Source organism: Rhinichthys klamathensis, unplaced genomic scaffold (assembly GCF_029890125.1).
Source record: "Rhinichthys klamathensis goyatoka isolate OS25496 unplaced genomic scaffold, OSU_Roscu_1.1 h1tg000279l_1, whole genome shotgun sequence".
Lineage (NCBI taxonomy): Eukaryota > Metazoa > Chordata > Actinopteri > Cypriniformes > Leuciscidae > Rhinichthys > Rhinichthys klamathensis.
Window position 1 is genome coordinate 547,937 of NW_026606798.1, and position 12,385 is coordinate 560,321.

The 12,385-nt window shown below is 38.8% G+C and overlaps 1 protein-coding gene across 7 annotated transcripts in view; it reads right to left on the reverse strand.

The window, feature by feature from the left end:
* The window catches only part of tlk1a (tousled-like kinase 1a), a 61,224-nt gene extending 49,669 nt beyond the window's left edge, over positions 1-11,555 (reverse strand). For 4 of the 7 annotated variants that reach the window (XM_056268972.1, XM_056268970.1, XM_056268971.1 and 1 more), the window contains exon 1: positions 11,195-11,475. In XM_056268972.1, the coding sequence (XP_056124947.1) occupies positions 11,195-11,330 (136 nt within the window). In that variant the 5' untranslated portion in view covers positions 11,331-11,475. The other 3 variants (XM_056268968.1, XM_056268966.1, XM_056268967.1) reach the window with 2 other exon arrangements.
* Between the last annotated feature and the right edge of the window lie 830 nt (positions 11,556-12,385).

A 12,385-nucleotide genomic window follows, 5' to 3' on the forward strand; every position in this document is an offset into this window, starting at 1 on the left:
TTGAGATAAGAGTAATACATCATTCGAAACTGTAAAGGGTTTTGTTTGTACAAACTACTTTTATTGGTGTAAACTCACAATAACAAGAAAACTTTGTGCCTTTGTAAAATAAAAAAAACAATCAGGATTCAGGATGCGCTTTCTGCTGTCAGTCTCCGTGAACTGAAGCACATAAATTATAGGCTACATGCCTCACAGACATGAGAAATATACAGTGGGGAGAACAAGTATTTGATACACTGCCGATTTTGCAGGTTTTCCCACTTACAAAGCATGTAGAAGTCTGTAATTGGTATCATAGGTACTCTTCAACTGTGAGTGACGGAATCTAAAACAAAAATCCAGAAAATCACATTGTATGATTTTAAGTAATTAATTTGCATTTTATTGCATGACATAAGTATTTGATACGTCAGAAAAGCGGACCTTAATATTTGATACAGAAACCTTTGTTTGCAATTACAGAGATCATACGTTTCCTGTAGTTCTTGACCAGGTTAGCACAAACTGAGGCAGGGATTTTGGCCCACTCCTCCATACAGACCTTCTCCAGATACTTCAGGTTTCGGGGCTGTCTCTGGGCAATACGGTCTTTCAGCTCCCTCCAAAGATTTTCTATTGGGTTCAGGTCTGGAGACTGGCTAGGCCACTCCAGGACCTTGAGATGCTTCTTACAGAGCCACTCCTTAGTTGCCCTGGTGTGTTTCGGGTCGTTGTCATGCTGGAAGACCCAGCCACAACCCCAACTTCAATGCCCTTACTGAGGGAAGGAGGTTGTTGGCCAAGATCTCACGATACATGGCCCTATTCATCCTCCCCTCAATACGGTGCAGTCGTCCTGTCCCCTTTGCAGAAGAGCATCCCCAAAGAATGATGTTTCCACCTCCATGCTTCACGGTTGGGATGGTGTTCATGGGGTTGTACTCATCCTTCTTCTTCCTCCAAACACGGCGAGTGGAGTTTAGTCCAAAAAGCTCAATTTTTGTCTCATCAGACCACATGACCTTCTCCCATTCCTCCTCTGGATCATCTAAATGGTCATTGGCAAACTCCGGACGGGCCTGGATATGCGCTGGCTTGAGCAGGGAGACCTTGCGTGCGCTGCAGGATTTCAATCCTTGACGGCGTAGTGTGTTACTAATGGTTTTCTTTGAGACTGTGGTCCCAGCTCTCTTCAGGCCATTGACCAGGTCCTGCCGTGTAGTTCTGGGCTGAAGCCCCACGAGGTGAGATCTTGCATGGAGCCCCTGACCAAGGGAAATTGACCATCATCTTGAACGTCTTCCATTTTCTAATGATTACGCCAACTGTTGTTGCCTTCTCACCAAGCTGCTTGCCTATTGTCCTGTAGCCCATCCCAGCCTTGTGCAGGTCTACTATTGTATCTGATGTCCTTACACAGCTCTCTGGTCTTGGCCATTGTGGAGAGGTTGGAGTCTGTTTGATTGAGTGTGTGGACAGGTGTCTTATATACAGGTAACGGGTTCAAACAGGTGCAGTTAATACAGGTAATGAGTGGAGAACAAGAGGGATTCTTAAAGAGAAACTAACAGGTCTGTGAGAGCCGGAATTATTACTGGTTGGTCGGTGATCAAATACTTATGTCATGCAATAAAATGCAAATGAATTACTTAAATCATACAATGTGATTTTCTGGATTTTTGTTTTAGATTCCGTCACTCAGTTGAAGAGTCTATGATAAAAACTGCAGACTTCTACAATGCTTTGTAAGTGGGAAAACCTGCAAAATCGGCAGTGTATCAAGTACTTGTTCTCCCAATGGACAGCAGCACGGACGCGTATTACTTGTACCCTGGGAAATTTCCATCCACGAATTATTGCACATCTGGCTGTCTTTATATCGTTTTACCGATGGATTGTAGAGGTGCGGGGCTTCTTCACACAGCCTTTCTTCAAATTCGACGTCCATGTTTTTCCAGCGCATGCGCAGTTGGAGCTTATGTAGCATAGTGACCGCGTGGTAAAAAATGTGAGGCACACGGACGTCCGCAAAGAGCCTCCGCGTACACCCTCCGATGACAATTTTTATGTCACGAGGACCCTAGCGCTCTCGCGCACACGCAGAATGTATAACACTAGCTGTAGAAATAGCGTAATGAGGTATGACATGCGGAACGAGCTGTTCTTCCTGTTGAATAAAGTGTCATATAAATGAGTATCCCGTCATTCTAAAATTCTCCTTTCACTCCTTCAGCGTCTGTGAAGTGGAGCAGGACAACGTCCCACCAGTCCTTGTTTCGGATTCTCATCACAGACGGCTGGTTTTGGACGGGGGGAGGGGCATTTTTACTGCGTGATAAAGATAAGCAGCACAGCACCGCGGCTCATATGTTCATTGGGTCTCATTCATGAAACATTCGTAAATGTACGAGTAAATATGAGATTTGCGCGTAAAGAGACCTTCCCGAAAACTCATCTCCTGATTCAGAAATACTTCGTAAACGTCAGATGTGATAGTGAAATGTGTGTGTTAATGAAATTCCAATCAGTCGTAAATGGGACGCGCGTGCACGCTCATTCTCAATTACCATAAATCCCGCCCATTAAATCCACCTGACAACTATATGGGCATCATATTATGACACCAAACGAAGGATTTCAACATGTCTTCTCAAAAGCGAATGAAAAAGAAAAATTTCTCAGATGCAGAAATCAAAGTTTTATTATCAGAAGTTCATTTAAAACACCACATTTTATTTTCAAGTAGTGCTGCACGATTAATCGAATCGCAATCGTAATCGCGATGTCAAACCTATGCGATTATATAACGCAAAATGCCGCGATTTTATATGAACACAGCATCTCTTCTTTTTTGTCATCCTTTGACTAGTGTTACATGATCCCGCTCTTATTCGTGCAAATGCCTTAAAACCATTTTGCACGACAAGAATTCAAAAGAGAGCGCGCTGCCTGTGAATGTCCTGAATGTGACTCACAGAAAAACGCGCGCCAGTATAATGCGCATGCACAGACCGCGTGCCAGAATACAGTTCTCTTTCGAGCTTGAACGAACAATAACACACAGAATTATGCCAAAATGTCGTTTTGTCGATTATCTTCATAACATAAGAGCAGTCTTATGATGGACGAAAGAGTTGTGCTTGTGAGAGAATGAGGCGCGTGAGAGATCCGCATCTCGGCAACGGCTGCTCTTAAAGGGCCAGCAGCGAATAAAGCGTTCCGTCAGTAAAGTTAATCAAAGAACAAAGGGAACAGAAAATTACTCACTGCTCTTGACTAAAGAAGTTTTGTGGGTTTAATAAGGGTTAGTCTATATTAGAGCCCGACCGATATATCGGCGGTCCGATATTATCAACCGATTTTAGGCATTTTCCTAACTATCGGTATCGGCATTTATAATGGCCGATAAATTAATATTTAAAAAAATGCGGGTGCGGTGATTCATGTAAGGGTGGCGCTGCCAATAAAGCACCTAAAAGCTGTCACAAGAACTGGCAAAAGTAATGATTATGAATACAACAAATATAGCAAGGAGACATTTTAATTGTTTATTAATAAACAAGTGTTTTCAGTCAGTGTCAGCCAAAGATGAAGTTGACGATGCTGACTCGCGATCTTCAGTGAGCGCGCGCCAGAGAGAAATGCACATTTCATAGGATTGCATGAATCTGTCTGTCTTTCGTTTTGAATTGTTCTGTTTAAAAGCAGACATTTCAATATAGATATATTTCAATTCTCAGGTCTATACGCTGAGTTTCGGTTCATGAGACGAGCTCCAGTTCACCCGCAGGCGCGTCCGTGTCGAGATTATCTATCGTCTGCTAAATTTACTTCTTATAAATTAAATCCAGGCAAATGGCTGATGAAACATTGATTAAAATTAAGATACAATTAATACAAAACGAAATTCACTTTGAAACGAAAGGTTTTGTGCTTTCTGTTTGATGTCTATGTGAAAGTTTCAAAGCATTAGTGCCGCTTTCAGAGCGCTCACGTCCGTAGTGCTGAACGGTCGCGTCTGTAACATTGTTTTTTCCTCATAAATGCAAACACGAAAAATAAAATAAAATGAATATTTTATGTAGCCTGTGGAGACTGAGAGCCAACCCTTCTTCATCTGGTGGGTAGTAGCCTACTTGTGATTTGCGCAGTGTAATTCACAGAATTGATTTCTCTGCTACAAGCCTCTGTCACGTATTGTGTGAGCTTGTGACTATTGCAAGCGCGCAGCTGAGAAGTCCTGATTATATTGTCAGCTATATTTAGGCCTACTTCTTATTTATTAAGGCAATTGGTTGATGAAACATTGATTAAAATGCGTGGCGCGAGCGATCTCCGACAGTAAACTGATTCTGCTTTGTCTCGGGTAAACAGCTGTTGCGACGCGAGCAGTAACGGCCGCGTCCGGTGTAGACACCGTGTTAAAGCTCATTCTGCCTGATAACGCTACGTTTCAACATCAAGCAATATTCCAAAAATGTATATAAATATAACACTTTATATAGGGCCATTTTACATTAAGAGTAGCCTAGTTTCACGTTTAGTACATTTTGCTTACTAATTATTTAAAATAGTATAACAGTACTGTACATATGTAATTAAAAACGTTTTCATTATGATATTATTCATTTTACTTTAGTAAAAAGATCTGAGTTCTTCCTCCACTGGTAGAGATTAGAGGAATTAAGAGTAAAAAAAAGAGGATAATAAGGTTTTGTCAGTGACACTTTTTATATATTTATTGATACAAGTTATGACTAAATTAAAAGACAAAGTCGTCGTTAGTGAAGATTATGCAACAGTATTTAGAATATAATATAATATAATATAACATGCAATGCAAACTAGTTTGGTTACAGCTCAGCTGTATAATTCTCATTCTATCATTCCCCCTGCCTCCATTACATATCTGTGTCACACAAGTGTTTGATTACCACATTTGAGTGATCATTGCAAAACGTGTTTATAAAATATATTTATTCTGTTTATAGCTACTGTGTAAAGTACCCATCAAAAGTTTGTACATACCAATAGGAAAGTGTCCAAACTTTTGACTGGTATACTGTAATAATACACATAAATAATATTGCTACTGTATTATAATTTACACATAAATAATATCAGCCGATATATCGGTATCTGGCTTTTTTTACTCCCTAATATCGGTATCGGCCCCCAAAAATCCATATCGGTCGGGCTCTAATATATATCATTTATAATTCAGCAGCGCAGACTGTTTGATAAGTTTATTCAATTTATATACAGAAATTGAATAAAGTTATGTATACAGTGTTTCCCCTACCATTGTTTTGGGGGGGCGGCCCGCCCCCCCAAAACGCTGACGAAATCCAGTCATAAAAAAGGAATTTAGTGTATAACGCGGAATTTCACGGAATTTGTAAATTTGAGGAAAAAATAGAAAGCAGTTCAGTACACTTGAAATCAAATCGCGATGTAGACTAGTGTGTGTGAATATTAAAACACAAAGACTATTTAAATGCGAATCCTGCATGTTCTGTGTGAATGAATGGTGCCGCCAACGCGCCGTTTCATTTACCACACACACACACACACTCACACACTGAAGCACGTGACGCTTGCGCTGTTTTTTGGCCTATATGAAGACACAAATGCATGAACTTCCTCTCAGGCTCTAGATCCATTTTGAAAGTCACATAGACAGTAGGAAAGTCACTTCGTGATCATTTAACCGCTTCATTTGAGAAAAACTATCATCATGACATAAACACACAGAAACTCAAAAGGTACTTAACGGCAACCCGTCAAAATAAAAGTTTGGTTTAACTTGACAGAAATATATTACTGTAGTACATTAGAATTTAGATATGTCCCAATGTAATAATACACTAACACTAATCCAAATAAATTATCATCAAAACTGAAATTTTTAAGGAATAATCCATGTTTTAATTTTAACAGTGAAGCTCATTGTGCAGTAAGTTATTTGACAAAAAGTTTATTTAATTTCATATGATTAAAATTGATGATAAATGATACAATTTGTGTTTTATGTCTTCATTTTATTACCAGAAAAAACACAACACAGAATTAGTGACATTTTTTTTCATATATTTAAAAAAAAAAGTATTGTTTAATGATTCATAATACATTATTTCAATTAATTAGACATGCTTTTTGATTGCAAAAAAAAAATGACACCACGTATCCGTAACACGCCCGCTCCGCAACACTAGCAGTCTCCCCCCCCCCCCCCCCCCCCCCCCCTGAAAAAAATCCTAGGGGAAACACTGGTATATAAATCCTCAATACTACCTGTTAAGACAGGAAGGGCACAGGTAAATATGGCATTTATTATGGGTTTATGTGAGGATTGTTTGAAGTTCACTTAATTTAAAAGCTGTTATTATTATTTTTTAAGCCTAATAAATATTTTAAAAGTTGATAACTTTCAATTGTATAGATGGAATCACTGTAATGTTGGATGGCTATAATTAACGTTTAAAATGTGGGGGGTGTCGTCATTTTTATCCAGACATCAATGGTTTATTGATCATTATAGGTGCTATCAATCATTTAGTTGTTGTTGCTAGTTTGAGTTGAGAAATATACATTAATACACAGAATGATCACTAATCTGTGTGTGCATTTTACTTTAGAACCAAGCAAGTTGACTCATGAAACCATTTGTTTATTATATCGCAATCGCATATCGCAATCGCAATATATGACATTTTCCCCAAATCGTGCAGCCCTATTTTCAAGCGTAGGCTAGTACATAGTGGCGTATCAGGTCCTAAAAAAAAAGGACGTTTGGCAGCATATTACAGATGCAGTTAATGGAGTTTCTAGGGCTGTAGTCAACCAAAGAAATCCTTAGTCGACCAAAGTCTTGTCCTGCGCAACGATTAGTCGACTAAAAAAAAAAAAAAAAAGACGCAAAATTTTGATTGAACATTTTTTTAACAATTGTCATAGAGCATTTATAAAACAACAACGAAAAAACATCAAAAATACATAAAACTATAATAATAATAATACAATTCTTTGAAAATTAAGTGATTTTTTTTTACTGCAAAAAGTGAGGAGCATGCTGTCCTAGGTCTATAGTAACAGTCATAATCGCGCACCTGACCACACCACACGCTACAAAAAATATAACTGCTATCTGCCACATAATGAAACATCCTTACAAAAGCTCTCGTTTATACAGGCTGTATATTCTTCTTTACTTTCAAAGCTATGGGTTAACTTTTGTCCAGCCGATCTAGGCGTTTTAAAACAAACACACAAAAACCCAGAGAGCCTAAAAAAAACAATCCTAATAATAATAGGCTGTATTGTAGGACCGCATATAGGTTTATTTTCGTTTTGTTACATTATTTAGGCTATTTTCAAATACTTCAAGTGTACAAATAAAAACAAAAACATATCAAGAAAACACAATCTATTGAGTCAGCATGATAAAGCCGTTAAAGGGACTGCTCACGTCTTTTGCGCGCTCAAGTTCAATTTCAAATGTAGGCGCGCGGTGTGCACGCTCATGATGGAAGCAACGCGGTCGCGGTGCAACGCGCTCTTTTTTTTCCGAGTGCGTCCACGCCGCATCGAGATAAAAACATATAGTGTATAAAAACCAAAACAAGTAGCGTTCTAACTGAACGAATACAGCTAAACTACCTATATCCCTTAGTGAGCACGAAGCAGCAGCCCAGCCAGCCACCGAGTGTTCTATGTGTGTGCGCTAAACTGTGGCGCTGTTACAAAATAGCCTAAATTAAAGCATTTAAAGTTGGGGATAAACCATAGGCTAATTATATTTAGAATACAGTAATATATAACTGCTTATAAAGGAATACAAATCAATGAGTAAATCATTGAAAATTTCTTTCTATTGGTAAAAAAAAAAACAAAAAAAAAACAATCAAAACCGGTCGACCAATAAGAATGTCAGTCGACCAAGACGGCATGACCGATTAGTCGACTAAACGACTAAAGTTGAAAGCCCTAGGAGTTTCATCTGTTAATCAAACAGTCCCAGAAGTAAAAAGAAAAACCATATGTAATTACTATATATAATATTTTTTCAAAATGCTGTGTAAATATGTACCAGATTAAGGTGAATTAAAATGCAGCCTTAGTTATTAATGAGCGTTCGGATGTTAAACTCACTATTTACGCGTGGCTGGGAGCAGGTGTAGATTTCTTTCGTACCAACTAACATTTGGAATATACGAACATTTTAATGAATCTGAAAATTTACGCCAGAACCACTTTACACACGATTTACACAAAAATTCGTTTTGCTCGTGTTTCATGAATGAGACCCATTGTCTCCAAATAAAGAAGCAATGTAGGAGAATGGTTATTTTGCGCAAACAGCAGGAACCTCTATATTTGTGCAGTGTGCGCAACTGCGCATGTCAAAAAATCTATCCCGATTTAAAGCTTGTGACACATAAATGTGCACATCAACCCGATCACTTGTTTAGCGTTCATGTAAACACAACATTCAGATTCATCAATCGAAATGAATTCAGGGTGTCATCAACATGCGTTTGTGTTGTTGCTCACTCTTTTTTTCTGCTTTCTGCAGCAACTGAGCACTTTTCATATTCTTTATCCTGGCTGAAGGACTTTTGTTTCAATCTAGGCTATAAGAATACTAATCAGCCTATACTTTAAAGTTAGCCTAAAGATATTAATAAGTTGAGAGTCTTATGTTTATTTGACAGTGATTTCACATTTCTTGTTTGTATGAAGGCTAAATACAAATAAAACATTAATTTATTTGTACCATTTTTATTTCTAAAATACTATATAGTTTTATAGGAGGAGATTTCATAAATTAGTTTTTCAGAAGTTTGTAGGTACAGACATCCGTTGTGGGCGTTCTTAGCAGTTTTTTCTGAGGCTTTTATATTGTTCATAGCGATATCGCAATTATATTGTATCGGCCGAAATTAAGAAATATATCGCAATATATATTTTGGCCATATCGTCCACCCCTATATTGAACACTTATCAAACTCTTGTTATCGTTTTATTGAGGAAAATTATATAGCGACGATAATTATCGTTATATCGCCCAGCCCTACTTGACCACTATTAGATATTAGACATTTCAGCGGTGTGTTACAGTAAAACATGTATTGTGTAGTGTCATGCTGTGAACAGGACTGATACAACAGCATTAGGAAGCGAGGAGTTCTCTGTAGCAGAAACTACTGTATGAAACTCTCTCTGGCTGCAGTCTTTAACCAGGCTTATCCCTCTCTCTCTGGAGGGCCAAGAGCCAACATGGATGCCCAGCACATTCCCACTGACACAAAATGGCAGTGCAAAGATCAGTGGTGTTATCAGGCCAGGACATAAACAGGACTGCAGGGGAGGTTTATCATTAGAGTTCGTAATGGTGGCAGACGGGAGAAGGTGAGGCTATTTTGGGCAGCCTCCGACTCAGTGGATGTGTTTCAAGAGTGCTAAATAATCGATTTATACTTCAAAAACAACACATCTGGGAGATACAGCTACAGTAAACAGATGCAGCTTAATAGCATCGCCCAGGCTTGATAAATTAAATTACATTTCCACATCTTAGACAGAAAGTAATGACAGACAACATAATTCAAACACAAAAACCATGTAAAAGTAAAGCATTTAGCCTAGTGGTTAATCCTCAATACTGCCTCTTGCTCTTTGTCCTTTTTGCACTCTCTGGTGAAGAGGCATCATTTCCTTGACATTCTGCACGGGTCTCCTGCTCTCAGGCCCCTGCACAAGCACCCGGGTGAACCCTTACAATGCAGGGATGTCATTTTAGCTTTCTGCTCTTCACAGGCACAGTCAGTGTCCACCTGTTTCTGACACATACTTATGCTGTCAATTAAAAACACCTACTTTGGGTTTTATGCCATCACTTTATTTCACCATATATATATATATATATATATATATATATATATATATATATATATATATATATAAAATGTGTTGAGTGATTATTGAAAACTTGTATAATTTATATTTGCATTGCTACACCAATGCTTGTTCACAATATCAATTCTTGCAGTTAAACAGCTCTTGAGAGTTTCTCACCTAAACATCTCCCCGGGGGAATATCACTCTTTAGTCTCTTTGCAATGAAAACAACACATGCAAAAGCAACAGCATGGAAAGAGTACAGTGAAATGATCTCATTGAGGTCTGCTGACAGACAAACACATTAGTATTAGGATGCAATGCTCAGTGACAGGATGAAAGGTCAGCTGTGCAGACTGACACAACTTGACAACTGGCCAACAACTCCAATAATATCCTAAATGCCATATGTGTGGAAGTGGACAACACCTTAAAAAAGGCACAATGCTAAAACTTGCAGCCATTACAGCAAGACCAAGCCCAAACTGTTAAGAGTAACTCTGTATTGGTGATACATTAAATGTGATTTAGTACACGTATGCATAGAAACATACACTGAAAAAAAAAAGTAACTTCCAAAAACAATTGTGACTTAAGAAAAAAAGTTAATAAAAGGCAGGGTAGAAAACAAAACAAATCTATTTGCTCCATATGCGCGACCCTGTTTGCCATCATGAACCAGAGTCTCCAAGTCTCACTCCTGCTCACTAAAACCTCAAATATAACCTCAAAATCGGCAGTTTACAGTGTAATCTTAAAATGCGATATCATATTGCCAAATATCATAACGGATACAAGTTCTAAAACAGTGAATTACCAGTTGACGGTTTTTGTTATTTCTTATTTTGACTTGCTGGAGCTCATTCCGAGCAGTTGCACTGTAGTACAGTATGAGCTTATGATGCTAAGTTAATTAGCCAAGAGCTAAGATGCTAAAGCGCTCGTCTCAACTCTATGAGGCTAACATGCTAACCAGCTAAGAAGCTAAATGCTAGTTAGCCAGTCAGAGGCCACTTTACACAATTCATTTTGACAGCACAAGCTAGGCGGCTAACTAGCCAAGAAACCAACACGCTAGCATGCTAAGGAGCTAAAATGCTTGTCAGCCAATACCGCCCTAGCTAATTAGCAAGAATGCTGTCCAGCTAAAAAGCTAACCCAACCGCAGGCTGCTAACCTCATCCTGTAACTCATAAGCCAAGTCGGTCGAGTAATTGTAAGCTAATTTTAACTCCACAAACGGAACATTCAACCAAAGCCCTTCTACTATCCAAAACTAGAAACTTCTGAGAATAAAACAAGCACACTTTACCTTCTTTGGCTGGTGCGAGCGGCGCGCCGAGTGTGTGTGGAAGCGGCGCCGGGGACGCGCTCGAGAGCCGCTGCAGCTGCTGCTGGAGCCAAGATGGCGTCCCCTCCAAACTTCCACTGTTACTTTGCGCACTCATCGAGCCACTTTTAGAGAATCATAGAGCAAAACACCAATCAGTTGTCCACGCAAAACACATCAGACAAAATGTAGGAGGTTAAGTGAATGATGGTGTGTTTTTTTTTTCATCGGGGGGAGGAGGGGCTGTCAACACTTGGGACAGACACACAAACCTTCATCGCCCTCTGCAGTGCGTCTGGAAGCGCCTGCTGCTACTGAAGAGGATCAAGATGAAATGAAGACATGAAGCTGCTCTCTCTCTCTCTCTTCCCAAACACTATCGCGATACTTGACACTCATCCCATGGAAATTAGCTGGGGGGAGAGACTTGGGGGCCACTTAGAAATTACTGTCCCATCGGTCTAAACATCATATCCATCACACACATGCTTATGTCTGTGGTGTAAATACACTGCCCGGCCAAAAAAGTCGTTGTTTGGATTTAAATAGGCAGATGCTTAAAAGTCTATGATTGGATCATTATTGCAGTGGTTATTATATTTCTAGCATGTTATATGATTGGCAACAGTTCTTCTAACCCTAATTGATGGAGTTTGTAGCTTTTCATTTCTTAAACAACCATGGCCATATTCCAGAATAACAATGTCAAGATTCATCAGGCTCAAACTGTGAAAGAATAGTTGGGAGGAGCATGAAGAATCATTTTCACACATGAATTGGCACGTTAAATTCATTGAAAGTCCTTGAGATGTGCTGGAGGAGACTTTACAGAGTGCTGGACTCTTATATTGTTAATACAAGATCTTGACCAAAAATGTATGCACCTCTTGATGGAAATAACATCACAACATTTATTTCCACTCTTAAGCATTTGCCTATTCAAATCGAAACAGCGACTTTTTTTTTTGGCCAGGCAGTGCAGATGGCTATAAATATCAACCCATGACATAGATTCGCTTCAAATCAGTGTATAAGGTAAAAACGAAAGTACATGGGATATCATGCAATGAAATTTGTACATGCAATAAATGTATAGGCCTACTGACATTATATACTTATACATATTATAATTATAATAACTGTGAAGCAAATCTGTGAAATAAATATCAAATA